Source organism: Sminthopsis crassicaudata, chromosome 4 (assembly GCF_048593235.1).
Source record: "Sminthopsis crassicaudata isolate SCR6 chromosome 4, ASM4859323v1, whole genome shotgun sequence".
Taxonomy (NCBI): Eukaryota; Metazoa; Chordata; class Mammalia; order Dasyuromorphia; family Dasyuridae; genus Sminthopsis; species Sminthopsis crassicaudata.
This window is the reverse complement of record NC_133620.1, coordinates 379,347,519-379,368,806: the sequence shown is the minus strand read 5'-3', so window position 1 is coordinate 379,368,806 and position 21,288 is coordinate 379,347,519. Positions and strand designations below refer to the sequence as shown.

The window sequence follows — 21,288 nt, the reverse complement described above, 5'->3', positions numbered from 1 at the left end:
TATTCTTCTCTCATTGATTATCCATCAGTATCAATTAGTCAGGTGTAAAACATCACATACATATCCCAAAATGTGCTATATTCTCCTACTAATAAGTTCAGGGGAAGAGGACTCAAATTTAGAGAATAAATGTGGTAAAGTGGTAATGTAATGCCAGAGAAACTGAGACAAGATAGAGATTAGAGATTTTTAATATTTTACCGTGTTTCCCCGATAATAAGACCTATCCTGAAAATAAGACACCCACATACTCTTTAATATTCCGCTAAAATAAGCCCTCCCCCGAAAATAAGCCCTATCGAACTTACTATGAAAACGGTCATCATGGTGATCCCCTGCGCTATATGCTGCGTAGCGGTACCTTCAGTAAGCAGCGCCGCCCTCCCCTCCCGGGTGAAACGCACGTCGCGCTCCGAGCTGCATCCAATCAGAGCTGCAGCAGTGAGCGCGTCATCCTCTTCTTCCCTGGTGATTTGCTTGCTGGCGCTACTGAGAGCAGCGCCGCTGAGTAGAGCTGAGACAGGACCATCTAAAAACTCGGTAAGTTCAGTAAGCGATGGAGAATAAAATAAGCACTCAGGGGGCATGATGGAGGCTAAAAGGGGCATGATGGAGGCTAAAATGGGCATGATGGAGGATAAAAGGGGCATGATGGAGGCTAAAATGGGCATGATGGAGGATAAAAGGGGCATGATGGAGGATAAAATAAGCCCTCCCCTGAAAATAAGCCCTCTGGTGTTTTTTAGTCCCAAAAAAATAATAAGACAGTGTCTTATTATCGGGGAAACACGGTATTAGAGGGAGAGTTTAGAGTAGCGAAGCCATCTTAGCCAGTTGAGTAGATGGGACTATTATCTCAAAACATCCAATCAACAATAGAGGGATTCCAGAGACTCTCATAGAGCTCCAGCAATCAGAGAAACAAAGGCAAGGGTGGATAGAGCACTGGTGAGTGGAGATGAAGGGGGTGAACTCTGAAAACTGTGTCTCCTTTAATCTGTAAAAATCTGTTAAAAAAAAAAAAAAGGGAGATTCAGGGTCTCCCAGACTCCAGAGAATCTAGAAGAAGGCATATTTTCCAGACAAACCTTTTCCTAATATAAGTGGCTTCATTCAACTGGAGATCTGGGGCAAATCACCCCCCACTGATCTTTTAGGTAGCCAGATCTTTAGGAATTTCTTGGGGATCTGGGACTGATATTGAGTGACTTGAAACTCCAAGATAAGTATCTAGACCTGGGGCATTGGCTCTCTTTTCAACTGGGAACCTTAGTCTCAAACTGTTAGAAAAAAGACAATTTTAAACTCCATATCTTTGCAGAAGTATGAAATAGTATGCTTTGCCAAGGGACCTCTCCTCTTGGCACAGCTATCTACCAGGACTCTTGCCTGATATGAAGACATTCTCTTCTCAGTGCTGACCTTTATTTCCCTAACAGGACTTTGCCATTCAGAAATCTCACAAAGCTGATGTCTCAATGCCAATAAATTTCCCTTTTTGTCATTCAAACTTTTCGGGTTCGTGAATTCTTTTCATGTTGGACCTGCGCCTCTAACCAAAGAGGGGATTCCCCTCGGCCACTAGAACAGCATCAGGAAGTTCCAGGAAAGGATAGACTGGGAGTAAAGAAGAAGGATCATAAATTTTAGGAGCCAGGATGTCTGAGGCAGAAGATACTCAAATATTGAGATAAGCCATATGGATTATTATGACTTGGAATGCTAGTGGCCAGGGCTCCCACCCCTAATTATCTAGTTCTAATGGCCAAGAAGGGGGATTGCCACCAGGGAGACTGATGCAGAACAATTCAAGGAAACTGAAGCAGAACAATTCAAGGAAACTGATGCAGAACAATTCAAGGAAACTGAGGTAGAACAATTTAAGGAAACCAAGACAGAACAATTCAGGGAAACTGAGGCAGGGAAACTGAGGCATAATAGTAACTCCAATCTACTATTTTTGGTAGGCTCTTTCCCCTTCTTTTTGAGGTTGTCCCAAAATTCTCATAAATATGACACAGCTTTTCTTCTGGGATCCTTTGGTACCTTCAATTTGCCTTTCTTCATCAAATCCACTTTTCTCTTGTTGGATGAATTATTGACACACTAATATGTTACTAGTCAAAATTGTGAATTGATATATAAGCATTGTGATAGCATTTTCACTCTTAAAATATAAGCATTAGATAATAATTAGATAATATAAGCATAAGATATAAGCATTATGGAAAGCAGTTTGGAATAGTGCAAATAAAATGATTAAAATTTTTTTATATATTTATATATATATATATATATATATATAGTTATATAGACTAACAACATAGAACTGGGGTGGGGGGGAGGGGACAAACACAATGGCTACTATAATGAAATGGAAAGAACAATGACTACATATCATCACACTTGAATGTTCAAAATTACAAAAACTGGCTCAGAAGAAATTATATTAGGAGATACAATTCCTAGAACATAGTAGGTACTAAATAAATGCTTTTGATTGAAACCTTTCTTCAATATTGTAATATTGTAATAAAATATTGTAATAAAAAGTCAGATTTCTTGGACATATTAATTTTGACGATTTTATCCCTCATGTTCCTATTTTAAACATATTTTCATAAAAATTTCCAACAAGACAGAGAAGAAATAGAATAACCAAGATAATTTAGCAAAATTGATTTTTTTTTTTACCTAAACATGAGCTGGCTCATGCAAAAGTGCTGTATTATATACAGTGTTGTAGTGTATAATTAGTATGTACAGTTTATAAGATGAAAAAAGGTGGCGCTTGTTCCTGTTTTAAAGGAACCAGCATATATGAGCCATTGGAGTCATAGAGGAAGAAGCTGGGAGTAGAATTTTTGTTGATTTTTAGCCCTTTATTTATCTTTTATTTATTTTTTGCTGAGGCAATTGGGGTTAAATAACTTGCCCAGAGCCACACAGCTAAGAAATATTAGTTGTCTGAGGCCAAAATTGAACTCAGGTCCTCCTGACTTCAAGGCTGGTGCTGCACTGCACCACCTACCTGCCCCTTTGTTGTTTTTTTAAAGAAGAATGTGCTACATTTCAAGCAGATTTATCCTTTTGCTTTGACATTCTGTACTGATTCACAGGAGAGAAAATATAGTTTTTATTCTTATTCTCCCTTTTTCTGAATGACAAGAACAATTCTTCTAGGATGGCTTCACACATATCAAATCCAGGGGCTAATTTTGTTTCCATTCTTAGAAAATATCAACAATTTCCTGTTTAAGGCTTCTTTGTTTAGAGCAGCAGGACATTTTGAGGGATTTTCCTGCTCTCTCTACCTTCCTTCAGAAGGGGAATATTTATATAATGCTTTTTGGAAGCAATCATTGCATGTAACATTTTTGGGGAACAATCTGGGCCAAGCTCACGTAAATCAGGCCACAGGAAAGATGGCCTCATTTGACTCTGTACAAGTGTTGTTATAAGATGAAAAGTGCTGAGTAAGATGGATGAGTTGGGTGTTCAGAATATGGAGGAATAGTAGGCATTAATGAATCACAATCTATGGTTTGTCAGCGGCAATCACAATTTAAGGAGAAAGGACAAAAGGAGAGAAAAAAAAGAAACATAAGAATCATCTATTTCACAGGGGTTGGGGAAAAGAGAATAAAAAGAGAAATATAGAGCACATTTTCTTTGTTCTGTACAAGAATGTAACTGAGCTTCTGGGAAAAAGTAATTTTACCTGGTTCTGGTGTAGCAAGAGAAGGGAGTGAAGAATGGGTGTGTTATGGAGGGTAGAGCAACAAGGTTTCCATTCCAAGGGCATGTCATGAAAAAAGAAAAGTGATCTTGTCAACGTGTTTTGTGAGGCAATTGATAAATCAGCCTTGAACAGGCTGGGAAATTTATTAACTCATTTATATACTTGACAGAAATATTTTTAGTGTCAGTTACATTTAGTTCAATTTACCATATTTGTACTATGCTAGTTACCAACGATGCAAAGTTCAAAAATGAAATTTCCCTGCCTTCAAGGAGCATACAGTTTGCTATGTATTTTTTTCTTTTTCTTTCTTTCTTTTTTTTTTCTTTCAGTTTGCTATGTATTAATCCACACACAAATAAATATAAAGCGGAGTATGATGGGGACAAAACAGAACTATGAAAAAATATAATAGAAAAATTTGAGGATGGAGAAAGCATTCTTATCTGGGGAGAAGGATAGTGATATAGAAATGCAAATATGTCATCTTTGGGGGTAGAAGCACCCCGATTTGGGAATCTAAGGGGACCTGGTTTCTGGCCAGGTGCAACTGAGAGACGGGTATTATATGATGATAAGAAAGTCTTCTTTGAACAGCTCTTGAGAATAGTTGGAACAATGGCAGCAGCCCGGTCTCTTGGATTTATTCTTTTCTGATCTTTTGTAAATGAATACTCCGAGGTGGGAGTTTCCAGGTGATCTCGTAAGTTTGAAATCTCCAGAGCTTTCATCCACACGATATCCCATGATTTTTAGAGATAAGTGGTGTCAATTATACTATCTATCACAGTGAAGAGCAGTAAATCCCAAGGTGACTGTCCCAACTTTGGCATGGTATTATGTGTGCAGCTACCACGCGGACATTGTTAGGGTATGGAGGGATTGCTCCGTAATACGCAGAGACTTCCTCTTCTGCAGGTGACGTAGAGGAAGAAGAGGATTATCATCAATGCCTTAGCCTAGCAGAGAAGAGCATCATCTCAGCAGAGGAGCAGACCGGTTTTGCATCAGTGGAATCTCCTAGCCTTAGTCCGGTACAGCAGCAGGTCAGCCCATCAAGCAAAGATACGGTACCTTGGAAGGAGGAAGATGAGTGGAGCAGTCCATCATTAAACTCTACGAGGGCTTTACCGGGGGAAAAGAGGATGTCTAAGAGTAGAGCATGCGCCTCACTATCATTGTCCTTGCAGTCAGAGAACCACTCATTATGTAGATTTGAGAGACTGAGCGAATCCAGACTTTTGGGGGAATGCCAGCAAATATCACTGGCTCTTGTTACATTTCCTTAGTAAGCCCCTTTTTAAAGCTAATAGTGTCAAGTGTAGTTTTGATGAGAACACCGGTGGAGACTCATAAACGGCCGTACTTGAAATGTGTCTGCCTTTAGGGAGAGTTCACTTCTCTGAGTCCCAGCAGGGGTTCTCAAACTACAGCCTGCCCGCTGCGCTGAGGACGTTTATGCGGCCTGCCGGGTTGTGGCAAATGGGCTGAGGGGCGGAGACGGAGGGTGAGCTTCTGTTTTTACTGTAGTCCGGCCCTCCCACAGTCTGAGGGACCGAGAGCGGGCTCCCGTTTCAGAAGTTTGAGGGCCGCTGCACCAGTCAGAGTGAGTTTCCGGTTGGGGAAGCAGGCCCAGGAGGGATGCGATGAAAAGAAGCTCGTTTAAGTCTAAGGGACTGGAAGACTATTTTGGTCCGCTGTGACAAAGTAGCGTGGAAAGGAAACCATGGCGGGGTGAGGTTCAAAAGGTAAGTTAGAACCAAATTAAGGAAGAGCTTAAATATATCGGGATGAGGAAATCATATTTCTTTCTGAAGAGAACGGGTTGTCGTTGAGGGTTTTTGAAACTGCCATCCCCCAGATCCTGGACTTAGTCTCTCATTAATCTCTCACTGTAGACATTGGGGCCAGATGATGATTTATGAACTTATTAAAAGGCCTGAGTTAAGGTAGCACCCACAATGCCCTGGGATGTTTTAACCCAGCCTGACACTTCCGAGCTGTGGGGCCCTGGACAAGTCATTTCCCCCTGTTTGCCTCAGTTTACACTTCTGTAAAATGGTCTGAGGAAGGAAATGGCCACGTGTCTTTACTGAAGAGTTGGACATAATAAAACGACTAAAAATACACATACACAACTGCATCGCAAATCAGAATGATAATTATATACAAGGCTGAGAGAGGTGCCCTCTGGGCGGCAGCAGCTGAGATCAGTGGCGGAAGAAGTGTGATAGGGAAGGGAACTCCTGTATCAGGTCTGGGTCTATCCTCCTGTTAAGGAAGGGACTGCTCCAAAGCTCAGCCTCCGGGGCTGCAGTGCGGACCTCCGCCCTCTAGGCGGCAGCAGCTCTTCACAGGAAGGTGACATTCGAGTCATTCGCATCCCTCCCTGTGACGAGCAGAAGCACCACCCTCTGGCTCGCGGGCCCAATCGTAGGCCGCGGCGCAGGCGCTGCCGCGTTGGCGGAAGTGCCGGCCCCGCCTCCTGTCTCCGGTCTCCAGCTCCTCATCTAGCTCTTCCCTGTATTGACCCCGAAATCGGGGCGCGCCGGGCGGAATGGAGAAAAGGAGGATGAACCTGCCCAAAGGGCCGGACACTCTGTGCTTCGACAAGGATGAGTTCATGAAGGTGCGGACACGCCGGGCTGAGGGCGCGTCTCCCGGGCCCTCTCCTCCCCTCGGTGGGGCCTGTGGCCCCGGACTCCTGCACCCCCGGGGCGGGCCTGTCACTGCGCGCTTGAGGCGAGGCTGCTGCCTCTGCGCCTCCAGCCGCGTCCGAGCGGGACCCCCGGAGGGGAGAGAGCGCTACACCTGTGTATTGGGAGTGGGGCGGGACCGCGGACCCAAACTTTTACAAGTCGGTGACAGCACCCGCAGTCGGGCTTGTTAGCATTGAGGGCTCCCCGCGCTGCGGTTAGAGCATCCTCTGTGGGGTGTTATAGCGGGGGCGAGCAGCGCCTGGGCCGTGTGGACTTGGAGCGGGCCAGGCGGGCCTGCCAACCTTCCTTGGGCTGTGGACTCCTTGGGCAGACTGGTAAAGTCTGTGGTGGCTTTAATGAAAAACGCGCTTATGTACGTAAGAATAAGCGCTTTCTTCTAAGCTCACTGCGTTCCGCCTCGGTTCTAACCGAGATTCGGAACAGCTCCAGCTCTCAAGGAGCTTACAGTGTAACGGGGGAGAGAGTGTGCAAACAACTACAATTGTGAAAGCTCACAAGACAAGGGGACCTGGAAGAGGCTTCTTGCAGAAGGGGGAGTTTTAGCTGAAATCTGAGGGAAGCTAGATATAAAGTAAAATTGACAGGCTTTGACAATAGATTGTTTATGGATGGTGAGAGACAAGGATGAGCCTGAACTATAAGTATCATTATGCTCAGGCCGCCTGGGGGACTGGAAGGATGCTGGCTATAAATGTGCAGGATTTTTGTTGTTGTTGTTGTTGTTGAGGCAACTGGGGTTAAGTGACTTGCCCAGGCTCACACAGCTAAGCGTCTGAGGTTACATTTGAATTCAGGTCTTCCTGACTTCAGGGCTGGTGCGCTATCCACTGCGCCACCTAGCGGTCCCTAATTGTGTAGAATTAAAAAGGACCATGTATTGAAATAAAGATGTAATCTATTTTTCCCATCAAAGTTCACGGGTCCGCCTGAATGTATGTGCCTCAGGACCTCAGATTAATTACACCCTTGGACTAGATAGTCTCTGAGGTCCTTTCCTTCCTTGAGATTTTGTTATAATCGAGTCCATTCTTTTCCTTCTCCTAGGAATTCTCTTTAAGACACTCTTGAAGAGGCCATGTATTGTGGTGGATAGAATTCTGACCCCAAAGTTGGGAAAACTTCGGTTCATTCTTATCTTGGTTTTGTGATCTTGGCGGCTGTGTCGCTTACTGGCCCAGTGTCCTAGGTTGGTGGTGTCAGACTCAAATAGAAATGGATCACTGCTGACCTCATTTTGATTTAGAAATCTGCATTGAATTTGCAACTTAAAGTTGCAAATTAACACATATTGTATATTTACACTAATGGAGGAAGAATTGTTTTAAATATTTCCCAAATATTTAATATATTTATTTAATATTTAAATTTATGTTTACATATTAATGCTTTCTTTTCCTTTACTCTGAAGCTTTTCTAAATCTTTTACATTCTGACCTTAGACTTCATCATTCAGTTGAAACTATTTCTCCCAAAGTTACTAATTGCTCAATCTCATGGCTTTTTCTCAGGCCTTGCTTTTTCTTGACCTTTCTATAGCACTTGATACTGTTAACCACCATCTCTTCTTACATACTGTCTTTTGGGGAATTTTGTGATGCTTTCTCCCATTCCATATCATGATCCCTGTTAACAGTGAGAGTACCCCATGCCTGGACCCTCTTTTCTCTCTATACTCTCAGCTGCTATACCTATGCTCTCTGCACATGATTTCCACTTCTTGGGGGTGCAATGGATTAAGTGCTGGGTCTGGACTTAGGGAAAACTGAGTTCAAATGTGACCTAGATACTAGCTGGGAGACCAAGGGCAAGTCACTTATTGTCTACCTCAGTTTCCTCAGCCTTAAAATGGGGATCATAATAGTACCTATACAGCTCACAGTTATGAGGATCAAATCTGAAATTGTAAAGAACTTTGCACAAAGTGTATTAGGTACTATACAACTGCTTTTATTGCTATTATTATTATCCTTATTATCTATCTATCTATCTATCTATCTATATCCAATTTGTCTCTCCTGAGCTTTAGCCACCTCTATCACCAACATGCTTTTGGACATAAGAAATTGAATGTCCAGCATTTTAAAACTTCGCATGCCTAAAACAAAAATTTCCCTCAAATCATCCAATATATCCAAATTTGAATTCTCTCAGGGGTACCACCATTCTTTTAGTCTGAGATTTGTAACCTCTGTGTTTTCCTTGATTCCTCATTTTCCTTCATCTTATACATCTAGTTGCTAAATTTTACTATTTTAAAAAATTTCTAAAACTTTTCTTCTGTCTGATGATTTTCAACTCAGCCCTAATTTTGGTTCAGGCTCTCATCACTTCTCATCTGTACCTCTGTAGTGCCCAACTAATTGGTCCCCCTTAATCAAGTCTCTCTTCTCCAATCCCCATCCTCTACCTAGTGACCCAAATGAGTTTTCTAAACATAAATTAAACCTTGTCACTCCCCTATTCAGTAAACTCCAGGGACTTTTGTCTTTAGAATAAAATTTGTAACTCTTCTGTTTTGTTTTTAAAGTCCTTTATGATATATCTACAACTTATCTTTCCAAAATTATCACATAAACATTACTTTCCTTACCTCTTTCTGTTGTTCAGCCAAGCTGTTCTCTCTGTTTTTCTCTTGCTTCATCTTCCATCTTTGTAATGGCCCTCACCTATGTGTGGTTTGCTGGTATAGTCATTTCAGTCATATCCAGTTTTTTTGTGACCCCATTTGGGGTTTTCTTTGAAAAAATATGGAGTGGTTTGCCATTTCTCTCTTCAGCTCATTTTATAGATGAGGAAACTGAGGCACATGGGGTTAAGTGACTTGCCCAGAGTCACACGACTAGTATGTATCTGAAGTCAGATTTGAACTCAGATGGATCTTCTTAACTCCTAGTCTAGCATTTTGTCCATGGATCATCTATTTGCCCCATATACCTTTAGTCTTCTTATACAGGTGTCTCATAGAATCTTTCAGTATGCAGCTCAAGCATCATCTCCATGAAACCTTTCCTGTTCTCTTCTCTTAATTAATTAATACCAACTATTATTGTGTCTTATGAACCTAACCTATTCCATTGATCCATTACTCTATTTTTTAGCCAGTGCCCAGGACCATGTTTTTAAATGCATAAAAAAATACATAGGTTTACAAAAGAAATATGTTGAAGAGTTGCCAAAACACTTTTTTAAGTTCTTAGAACCCAGACTAAGAACCCCATCCTATATTGTTCTTCTTCTCAAAAGATATATGTTTCTGTGTGTGTATAGAAGATAGAAAAATAGTATGGTATCAATATTCCCATCCACTTAAATTCACTGGAGCCAGAGATGTCAGTGTGTAATTTTCTATCTCCTATTTGATTACATTAAACTTATCTTGGTTTATAGATTTTACCTTCCAGGTTCCTATGCATTATTGTTCTTTATAGCATCAGACTTTCCTTTTCTCATCAGATAAATTTGTAGTTGATCTTCCTTTTGATTTTGATCCAACTGCTTCATTAGTACTGAAGCTACTTGTAACCTTTCACTCTTCCCCAGTATATACTGAACACTTTCCGACGTGAGGGTCTCTTCTTCCAATTTCATCTCTTTTATTAATTTAGTATTACTGTGGGATTTTCTTGGCAAAGATATTGGTATAGTTGCCATTTTCCATTTCCTTCTCTCAAAGAAAGAATAGAGAAAGAAATAGCTGAGGAAAAAGGAAAGCAAAAGGTAAAAGAGTACATAGTTCCAGAGAATAGTAAGGAGAGATTTAAAAAAAAGCTTTTCTTAAAAGAACAATGCAAAGAAATAGGAGAAAATGAGAGTGGGAAAGACAAGACATCTTTTCAAGAAAATTAGAGATTTCAGTGGAGTGTGTCATGCAAAAATGAGCATTAGAAAAGATGAAAATGGTAGGGATTTAACAAACTGAAGAGATTAAGAAGTGGAAAGAAAATATAAAGGAACTATGTAAGAAAGGTAAAGATGTTAACATCACCAATAACCAAAGTTATTGATTTAGAGCTACATATCCTGAAGAATAAGGTCAAGTGGGCCTTAGGAAGTGTTGCTGTCAAGATTAGTTGAGGTGATGACATTCCAATTGAGCTATTTAAAATCCTAAAAGGTGATGTTAAAGTATTACACTCAATATGCCAACAAATTTGGAAGGCTGAACAGTGACCACTTCGTTGAAAAAGCTCAGTTTACATCCCAACCCTGAATAAGGACAGTGCCATAATGTTCAAATTATCCAACAAATAACCAGCAAGGTTATGCTTAAGATTATATGAGGTAGGCTTCTGCAGTGTGTTAACTGAGAATTATGAGAAAAGCCGACTGGTTTTCTAAGAGGCAAAGAAACTAAAGACCAAATTCCCACCATTCTTTGATTTATGGGAAAAGCAAGCGAGTTACAAAAAAAGTTCTAAATTTTTCTAGAATTCTTTTTTTTTTCCCTAGAATTTACTAAACTAAAGACTATACTTACTACATTAAAGACTTTGGCTGTGTGAATCACTACAAAATGTAGCAAATCTCAAAGAGATGTGAGTACCAGATTGTTTTACTTGTTTTCTGAGGAACCTGTATGTATGTAGATCAGAATGTTAGAATGGAACATGGAACAGCTGATGTTCGAAAATTAGAAAAGGAATTTGACAAGGCTGCATATTAGCTATTTAACTTATATGTAAAGTACATCATGAGAAATACCAGACAGAATGGAATAACAATAGCAATATATGGCTGTGAGAATTGAACTATAAAGAAGGCTGAGTGCTGCCAAATCAATGCTTTTGAATTATGGTGCTGGAAAATCCTTTTGGACAGCAAAGAGATCAAATAAGTCAGTACTTAAAGACATTGATTCAGACTATTCACTGGAGGGTCAAATATTGAAACTGAAACTTAAATACTTTGATCACATAATGATGAGATATCACTCATTGGAAAAGACCCTCATGTTGGGAAAGATTGATGGCAAAAGGAAAAGGAGATGGTAGAGGTAAGATGGAAAGATAGTATTATGGAAGCAATGAACATGAACTTGGACAGACTTCAGGAGACAGCATATTAGTTAGCCTGGACTTTTATGGTCCATGGGATCACAAAAATTCAGATGTGAATAAACAACTGAGCAGCAGCAGCAGCAGCAGCAATATTCATTTAGAATATAATCTCTTTTAAGACAGAAATCAACTATGTGGAAGGTGATTAAGATTAAATAAAAAGGTCTTTTGAGTAGTCACAGTAATTATCATAAAGTTCATGTATAAAACTCAAATATAGGAGAAATCTTAGGCAGATCTGGCCTTATGATTAGGAAGATTTGGATTCCAATCCTGACTTTGTTACATTGATGGTGTGGTACTGGACAGTTCCCTTAACTTCTAGACACCCCAGGAAGTTCTGAAAGAATGAAATTTGAAGAGCAGTTGCCAGGGGAGTTATCTTTACCGAGATCCCTTAAAAAGGGATTCGAAATTGAGTAGTACTTTTTAGAAAGTTTTTCAGCAGATGTGATATAGATAGATATGTATGTATATGTGTATATGTATATATACATACACATATACAATTATGGCATTTAAAGAAATACTAGCTTATATCTTGTGCTTTGTGATTTATAAAGCACTTTGTATATATTATCTCATTTGATCCTCACAATAATTCTGTGCTATTATCTTCATTTGTAAATGAGGAAACTGAGTTTCTATAGTTAATGACTTGCCCAATGTCATACATCATAAGGGTTAAAGACAAGATTCAGCCCAGTTCTAATTTGAGTTCTTTTTGTGTTATACTGGAGTATATTACCATATTCCTGAATTTGAATGAATGTCATGAATATAAACCTCACATCAATGAGGTGTTGCTATATGTAAATATTTCAGTTGATGGTAAGGAAATAATATCAACCTAAAGAGGAGTTTTTTTTGGATTTTCCTTGCTTTTGATTTCCTTTTCATCATTTGCAATTTTCTGAGACTTAAAATTGTTTAAATGAATATTGGTCTTATGGTCTCTCTAGCTATATTCCCATAAGGTGTTGGTAATTAAAGTGTGACATTTCTTTATTCTTGTGAAATTCTCACTTTTAAGGTGAAATTAGATTGCAAAATATAAATTTTAAATATTTCTAATCAGTTGCTTTTATGGTATAGCTTATGTTCCTAGAACTCTCAAATAAAAAATAAATTAGTAATCCCACAAAATAGCAAATGGAAGAATTAAGGAACAAATAAGTTACATGAATAAGGTCAAACTTATTCTTCCAGATAGCTAAAGAATCTGTGTTGGAAACTGAGAACTTCTAATAATGTTTTTTCTTTAATACTAAATTGAGAAACTCATAATAAGCACCTAATACCTTGCAACATTGAGTGAATAACAATTTTTTTTAATGAATGTCTTCTTTTTGGGGGGAGGGTTTATTTATTTTTAATACACATTTTATGAATTATGTTTGGAGAGAAAAATCAGAGCAAACAGGGAAACTATGGGAGAGGGGAAAAAAAACAGAAAAAAAGAAATGAACATAGCATGTGTTGATTTATATTCAGTCTCCTTAGTTCTTTTTCTAGTTCCAGATGGCATTTTCTGTCTATAGTTTGTTGGGATTCTTTTGGATCACTGAACTGCTGAAAAGAATAAAGCCTTTCATAGTTGATAATCGCATAATCTTCCTGTTACTGTGTACAATATATTCCTGGTTCTGCTTACTTCTCTAAACATCAGTTTATGTAAATCTTTCCAGGCCTTTGTATAATGAGCTTGTTCATCGTTTTTTATAAACAATAATATTCCATTATCTTCATATATCCCAACTTACTCAGCCATTTTCCAATTGATGGGCATCCAGTCCTTTTCCAATTCTTTGCCATCACAAAAAGAGCTGCTACAAACATTTTTGCACACGTGGATCCTTTTCCTTCCTTTATGATTTCCTTGAGATATAAACCCAGTATTGGCACTGCTGAGCCAAAGGATTGATAGCCTTTTGGGCATAGTTCCAGATTGCTTTCTAGAAAGGTTGGATCAACAATGCATTAGGATCTCTGTCTTGGGTTTTTAATGATAGTATTATAAAATTTTATAGAACTCAGGAAGTACAGATTCTTTATTAATGTAGCAATCCTTTATTTTATCTTATAAGATCTTTTACACGTATCTTTTAAAAGTATGTTTTTAAACTAATAGTAGAATAACTTTGCAATAGGGTTTGGATGCTTTGAGTTTTTTATTTGTGAAAAATTGTCCAATTTAGGGAACTTAGTATTTTGGGGTGTTTTTTTTTTGTCTAGAAAAATGAAAATCAATAATTTCATACTCTCAAAGTGAATAGAGACATATATATTCATCTTTTAACTGTTAAAAAAAAAAAGTTCTACAGCAGTTAATAGAAGGAACTAATTACAAAGACGTTGAGTTTAGAGAACTGAAAGCGAATCTATCATGTCTTTCCACCTCCCAGCTCCCTTCATTGTACAGATGAAAAATTGAATGACCTGCCCAAGATGACTCAGGTTTCTTAACTCTAAATCCAGTGCTCTTTACATTATACTATGCTGCCTTTTTCAATCTGGTTTTTATAATACTCAGCTACTATATTAAATAATTGTCTTTTTGGAGGTAGCATAATCTTATCAATAGTTCATCTTGGAAAAAAAAAAAGCTAAAGCAGTGTCCTCTTGCAATAATAAAAAATAACTTTTAGGACTCAAGTAATGATACTTCCACAAATCTCTGTTCTGATCATACTACATTTCAAGTGTTAGGTTCTATTTTGCAAGATGTTATTTTAGGAAGGATATTGATAAATTGGAGAGTACCCATATGATACTTGTTATATTATGAATTGAAAACAACCATGATATTGTATGGTTTCTGTTGATATCATAGGAGAAGCAGTTGAAGGAATATGAAATGTTTAAATTGAAAACAAGACATTTCCCATGAGGGAAACATACTGTTTTCAAATATTTGTCAAGGGCTGCGACACGGGATAGAGATCAGGTGTCTTCTGCTTGGGCCCAGGTTGAAGAACCAGGAGCAATGTTAGTCGAAGAAGTAATTTTACGCTTGATATAAAGAAGAAATTCCTAAGAGTTAAACGTCTTACTCTCTCTCCCTCATGGCATGTACTTGTTCTTCAACTCTATATCATAGAATTCTCACTTCCTTTAGGTCACACACTTTCTGTTAGAGGCTATATGTCTCCAATCATTGGGGCTTTTTGTCCCAAACCACCTTACATTTAAATGTTTTGTATTTTTAAATATTTAATCTCTTTATATTTATTATTTTCATGCTTATATTTGCTTGCTGTCTTCCCTATTAGAATATAAACTTCTTGCGAGTAAGGTTTATTTCTTCTATCTTTATTTTTCTTCAAGTTTCAGTTGAAATCCTGTCTTCTGTAAGAAGCCTTTCCTGTTCCTCCTCAATTTTATCATCCTCCCAATTTACCTATGTAAATCTTGTTTGTATATAATTGTTTGAACATTGCCTTTCCTACTAGACTTTGTGATCATTTTGTGGGCAGGGACTGTCTTTTTGGCACATAGTAGGTACTTAATAAATGCTTATTAATATCCAGTTTGGAATTCCAACTCATAGATTTTGGAATGGTGGCTTCTGTTTCACAAATCAGCATTCTTTTTTTTTTTTTAAACCTTTCTGTTATTTTTTTTAATAAAAGCTTTTTATTTTCAAAATACATGCAAAAAGTTTTCAGTATTCACCCTTGCAAAACCTGCACTCCAAATTTTTCTCCTTCCCTTTTTTCCACCCTCTCCCTCAGATAGCAAGTAATCCAATATATGTTAAACATATGCAGTTCTTCCACACATATTTCCACATTTATCAAGTCAGCTTATGTTTTCTCATCAGTGCTTTTTCTAGTGCACTATTTTAATCTGTCAGTTAAGTTACTTAAAAGACATTTTAAAATATGTCTTTCTGTGCCTGAATGTGCTGTTTGTTTCTTTGTTTTTAAACAACTCTTCAAATTCAACTCAACCAACAATTAGTAGATAGCTACTATATGTTCTAAACTGTGCTAGCTAAATTAAAACAACATAGCCTGCCATCAAGGAATCTAATGTTATCTAATGATAGGCATAGGATACATACATAAGATGTTGTTTGGTGGTCTGTGATGGGACAAGACTGAGATCCAGACAAAATATTCTAGGAAAATTTTTAGCTGTGGGAATCTGGAACAATTTCATGTAAGAAAGTAGTACTAGAGCAAATATTTAAAGGAAAATGATTTCTAAAAGTAGAGCAAATAAAAAGGAGTTGAGTACAGATTAGTTCCAGGCTTTGGAGAAAGGCTTAAGATTAGGGAACAGCTAACAGTCCAATTTGGCCCAAAGATAAGAGTACATGAATACAAGTAGTTTGCAATGATTTTGAAAATGAAGCCTGGAGACAGATTGTTGAGGACCTTAAATGCTAGTCAAAGGAGTTTGTATTTTATTTTATAGGAATCCAACATGTATTTTTTTTTAGCCCATTGTTTATTTATTTACTTACTTTTTTATTAATTTTATAATTATAACTTTTTTTTGACAGTACATATGCATAGGTAATTTTTTTTTTACAACATTATCCCTTGCACTCCCTTCTGTTCCAAATTTTCCCCTCCTTCCCTCCACCCCTTTCCCTAGATGGCAAGCATTCCCATACATATTAAAAATGTTATCCTAGATACAATATATGTGTGCAGAATCGAATTTTGTTGTTGTTGTTGCAAAGGAAGAATTGGATTCAGAAGGTAAAAATAACCTGGGAAGAAAAACAAAAATGCAAACAGTTTACACTCATTTCCCAGTGTTCCTTCTCTGGGTGTAGCTGATTCTGTCCATCATTGATCAATTGGATCTGAGTTAAATCTTCTCTTTGTTGAAGATATCCACTTCCATCAGAATACATCCTCATACAGTATTGTTGTTGAAGTGTATAATGATCTCCTGGTTCTGCTCATTTCACTCAGTATCAGTTCATGTAAGTCTCTCCAAGCCTCTCTGTATTCATCCTGCTGGTCATTTATTATAGAACAATAGTATTCCATAACATTCATATACCATAATTTACCCAACCATTCTCCAATTGATGGGCATCCATTCATTTTCTAGTTTCTTGCCACTACAAAAAGGGCTGCCACAAACATTTTGGCATATACAGGTCCCTTTCCCTTCTTTAGTATTTCTTTGGGATATAAGCCCAGTGGTAACACTGCTGGATCAAAGGGTATGCAGTTTGATAACTTTTTGGGCATAATTCTAGATTGCTCCCCAGAATGGTTGGATTCTTTCACAACTCCACCAACAATGCATCAGTGTCCCAGTTTTCCCACATCCTTGCCAACATTCGTCATTATTTTTTCCTGTCATCTTAGCCAATCTGACAGGTGTGTAGTGGTATCTCAGAGTTGTTTTAATTTACATTTCTCTGATCAATAGTGATTGGTCCAACATGTATTTTTGAGCAGGAAGCTTCTGTGTCTTAAAAATATTATTTGAGCATCTGTATGAAATAGGGATCACAGAGGAGGAGAGACCAGAGGCAATGAGACCAGAGTGGACGCTGATAGAATAGTGAGAGGTGATTGAGGGCCTGAAGTTATGGTAGTTGGTGTGAAGAGTAATATTGTGGACACAAATTAGCAAACTTGGATATGCTAAAAGTGAAGAAGAGGGAAGAATCAAAGATGCTATAAAGTGCTATAAGGTTTTGAGTCTGGGTAATTGGGAGCATAGGATATTATGAATGCAAATGAGGAATTTAGACAATAGGAATGTTTTAAAGAAGGTGAAGCCTTTTTATTTGGAGGCACTTCTGTATATCTTAGTAGAGTTCAGAGGAAAAGTAATTCTGATTGAACATATGTGTTTGAACATGTATTCTACATTAGCACATAGACATTTATCTATTTGTACATATATGCACAAATACATAGACATACACATATGCATGTCTGCCTAGAGATGATAAATTTAACTTTTTTAAGAATTTGAGATTAAATTCTTAAGGTTATTGATTAAATTATTGAAAAAACAGGAGAATGAGGAGAGAGAATGTTTTGGGATCTAAAAGAGGAGATAACATCCAGATAGAAAAGGAGGGCAAAAGAATTAAGTTAAGAATTGTTATTTTTTGCTTTTTAATTATTAACCTGTGGCTTCCAGGCTATGAAAATCAACTTCTGTAAGTTCTTTCAAGTACCTTAGATCGTTGAGATTAGAACCCTATTAGTCCTCTGCTTAAATTCCTCATAATCTTTCAGAGAGCATTTTTAGGATACAGAGGATGACTATGTAATCTATCAGTGGAATAGATTTAGTTCACAGGACAAAATAGTCAATGGCTATAGTAATTTAGTGTTTGACTAACTCAAAGACCTCTCTGCCTTTGGAATAAGGACTCACTATTTGACAAAAAGTGCTGGGCAAATGTATAACAGAAACTAGACATTGACCTATACCTAACACCCTATGCCAAGATAAAGTCGAAATGGGTACATGATTTAGACATAAAGAGTGATATAAGCAAATTAGAAAGACAAAGGATTGTTTACCTCTCAGATCTATGGAGAAGGAAGGAATTTGTGGCTAAAGAAGAATTTGGAATATGTTGTTGAATACAAAATGGATTATTTTGATTATATTAAGTTTAAAAGTTTTTGTACAAACAAAACCAATGCAGACAAGGTTAGAAAGGAAGCAATAAACTGGAAAAACAAAATTTACATTCAAGGGTTCTGATAAAGGCCTCATTTCTAAGATATATACTGAATTGACTCAAATTGATAAGAATTCAAGCCATTCTCCAATGGATAAATAATCAAAGGATATGAACAGAAAATTTTTAGATGAAGAAATTAAATCCATTTTTGGATTTATGAATGGTGCTCTAAATCACCATTGATCAGAGAAATGAAAAATAAGACAACTCTGAGGTACCACTACACATCTCTCAGATTGGCTAAAATGACAGGAAAAGATGTTACAGGGAGATGTGGGAAAATTGGGACATTGTGGGTGGAGTTGTGAAGTGATCCAACCATTCTGCAGAGCAGTTTGGAATTATGCCCAAAGGACTATCAAATTGCATACATTTTGATGCAGCAGTATTTCTACTGGGTTTGTATTCTAAAGAGATCTTAAAGGAAGGAAAGGGACCCACATGTGCAAAAATATTTATGGCAGCCCTTTTTGTAGTGGCAAGAAGCTGGAAACTGAATGGATGCCCATCAGTTGGAGAACGGCTGAATAAGTTATGATATATAAATGTCATGGAATATTATTGTTCTATAAGAAATAATCCGGATGATTTCAGAGAGGTCTGGAGAGACTTACATGAACTATGATGCTAAGGGAAGTGAGTAGAACTAGGAGACCATTGTACCCGATAACAAGAAGATTATGTGATGATCAATTCTGATGGATTCTTTACAACCATGAGATGATTCAGGCCAGTTCCAGTGGTCTTGTGATGAAGAGCGCCATCCACACCCAGAGAAAGAATTGTGGGAATTGAATGTGGATTACAACATAGCATTTTCACTCTTTTTGTTGCTGTTTGCTTGCATTTTTTTTTCTTTCTCATTTTTTTCCTTTTTGATCAGATTTTTCTTGTGCAGCACAGTAGTTGTTGAAATATGTGTAGAAGAATTGCATGTATTTAATTTATACTGGATTACTTGTCCTCTAAGGGAGGGGGTGGGGGAAAGGGAGGGAGAAAAAAAATTGAAACACAAGGTTTTTCAAGAGTGAATGTTGAAAAGTATCTGTGCATATATCTTGAAAATGAAAAGCTTTAATTAAAAAAAGAAAAACAGCAACAAAAAAAAAATGACTCTGTGCCTCAGTTTCCTCTTGGGCAATTTTACTACCAACTTCACAGTTTTGAAAATAAAACAAAATAAAATAAAATAGTATTTGTCACAGTGCCTTAGAAAACTAAAGTATATAATATTTTCATATTTTTATATTATTAAAAATTAATTTTATCAATACTTAGTAATTTATAATAAATTATTATTGGTTGATTGATTTTATTAACACCTTCCTTCAGAGGAGATTAAAAACTGCTTTACATGAAAATTGTGAGAGGTCAAAGTTCCATTAGATTTTAGTTTATTGTGACAACTTCTGACCCTAGTGTAATTCCAGAAAGATTTTCCTTTCACCTTCCAAATCCTACCTGTCTTTTAAGGCCTAACTCAGACTCTCTTGATTATGAAGACTTTTCTAATTTCCCTAGTCGTCTTCTGAACTATCCAATCTTATAGTATTTATTTGGCATTAATTTTATGTATTTTATAGTCTTCTATTTTCTTTATATTTGAGTATTTAACATGCTTTAGGTACCTAAATGGTTCAGTGGATAGAGGGCTGGGGCTGGAGCCATCTTCCTAGGTTCAAATTCCGCCTGAGACACTTATCAGCTATGTGATCCTGGGCAAGTCACTTAACTCCATTGGCCTCAATTTCCTCATCTATTAAAAAAAAAAATGGCTATAGAAGGATATAGGAAATTTATTATCTTTGTCAAGAAAATCTCAAATGAGGTCACAGAGGGTTAGGCACAACTAAAATGATTAACAATAACAATAATACATATCTTTGCTGTATATTTATTTATTTAGTATGCTTGAATACATATGTTAACTATATATGTGAAGATATATTTGAAGATCTAGGAAGTAGGAATAGTGGGTTATTGTTGTTATCATTGTTATTTTTATTATTATTAATATGATTATGGTTGAGTCTTCTCATCTTCCATAGGCTTGAAGTGCAGGGACCTAAATCTCATTACTGATTGACAGGGGAGCTGTAGCCTACTCTGTTTCCAAACTGAACCAGTTCACTACTCTTTAAGCAATATGGTGGCCTTTGATACTGGGTTCTTCATATTGAGGGTAAACATAGCACAGAGGCCTGATCAGCTTAACCTGCTGAAGCTCATTAAAGAAGCTTTGTAGTTTCCCAAAGGCAATTCAGCCTGCTCCTCTACTTCTGTTTAATTCTAGGCCCAAATTGTTGTTTATTTGTGTTTACTGTCCAGAATTTTTATGCTAACCGACTTATTTTCTCCAGTACAGATGAAGTCATATACAAACCAAGCTCTTTTGAGTTTTTTGCACCCTACCTCAAAAAATTACAAATTGCTTTTAGGAAGCTTATTCATCTAAATTAGAATTTTTGTTATATGTAAACATTTTATTTCTTCATTTTTTTTGTTGCAGAGTGATCCCAGGTGAATGTTCTAAATAATGACTTAAGGCTACATAGTATTAATTAAAAATCAGTTAAATAGTTTGAAATTGTGTTTACCAGATATTAAGTATTAGTATTTCATTATTTCTGCTGTTTGAAATTTATATTGAAATCTTAGAATTGTGATAATGTTGCCTTGTCTCCTTATTTTACTAATAAGGAAACTGAAGCAAAGAGAAGGTAACTAATTTACTTATGGTAGAGCTGAGAGTAGAAACCATTCCTTCTGATTTCTTAAGTCATTGTTCCTTCTATCTAGTTATAAAGAGTTAGATATCTTCTAAGTTGGTCCCAGAGAACAAAGTATAATTGTTTCCCATGTTGAGGCACATTTATTTGAATAATAAAAGCACTTGCAGAATTTAAGTAACAATAAGAGTGCTCTTGTTTAACACAACCTCATCTTGAAATCTGCAGAAAGTGAATGTCTTTATTATTTATGTTGCTGAGAGTTTTAATTGATTTTCCTTTAGAACTATATAACTTCCCACAGAAATAGGTGTTTTCTTCTATGTTGTTTATCTTAATATTTTCTTTCTTTGAATGT

At 37.1% G+C, this 21,288-nt stretch overlaps 1 protein-coding gene across 6 annotated transcripts in view; it reads left to right on the top strand.

Annotated features, from left to right (window-relative positions):
* The first annotated feature begins 6,178 nt into the window (after positions 1-6,178).
* Positions 6,179-21,288, top strand: part of COG2 (component of oligomeric golgi complex 2) — a 66,564-nt gene continuing 51,454 nt past the window's right edge. For 2 of the 6 annotated variants that reach the window (XM_074262366.1, XM_074262364.1), the window contains exons 1-2: positions 6,908-7,033; positions 7,507-7,648. Coding sequence is in view for 3 of the 6 variants with exons in the window: in XM_074262361.1 (XP_074118462.1) it covers positions 6,300-6,371 (72 nt within the window). In the remaining 3 variants the exon portion in view is untranslated. Of the gene's footprint in view, positions 6,372-6,907; positions 7,034-7,506; positions 7,649-21,288 lie in introns of those variants that run through there. The other 4 variants (XM_074262362.1, XM_074262367.1, XM_074262361.1 and 1 more) reach the window with 3 other exon arrangements.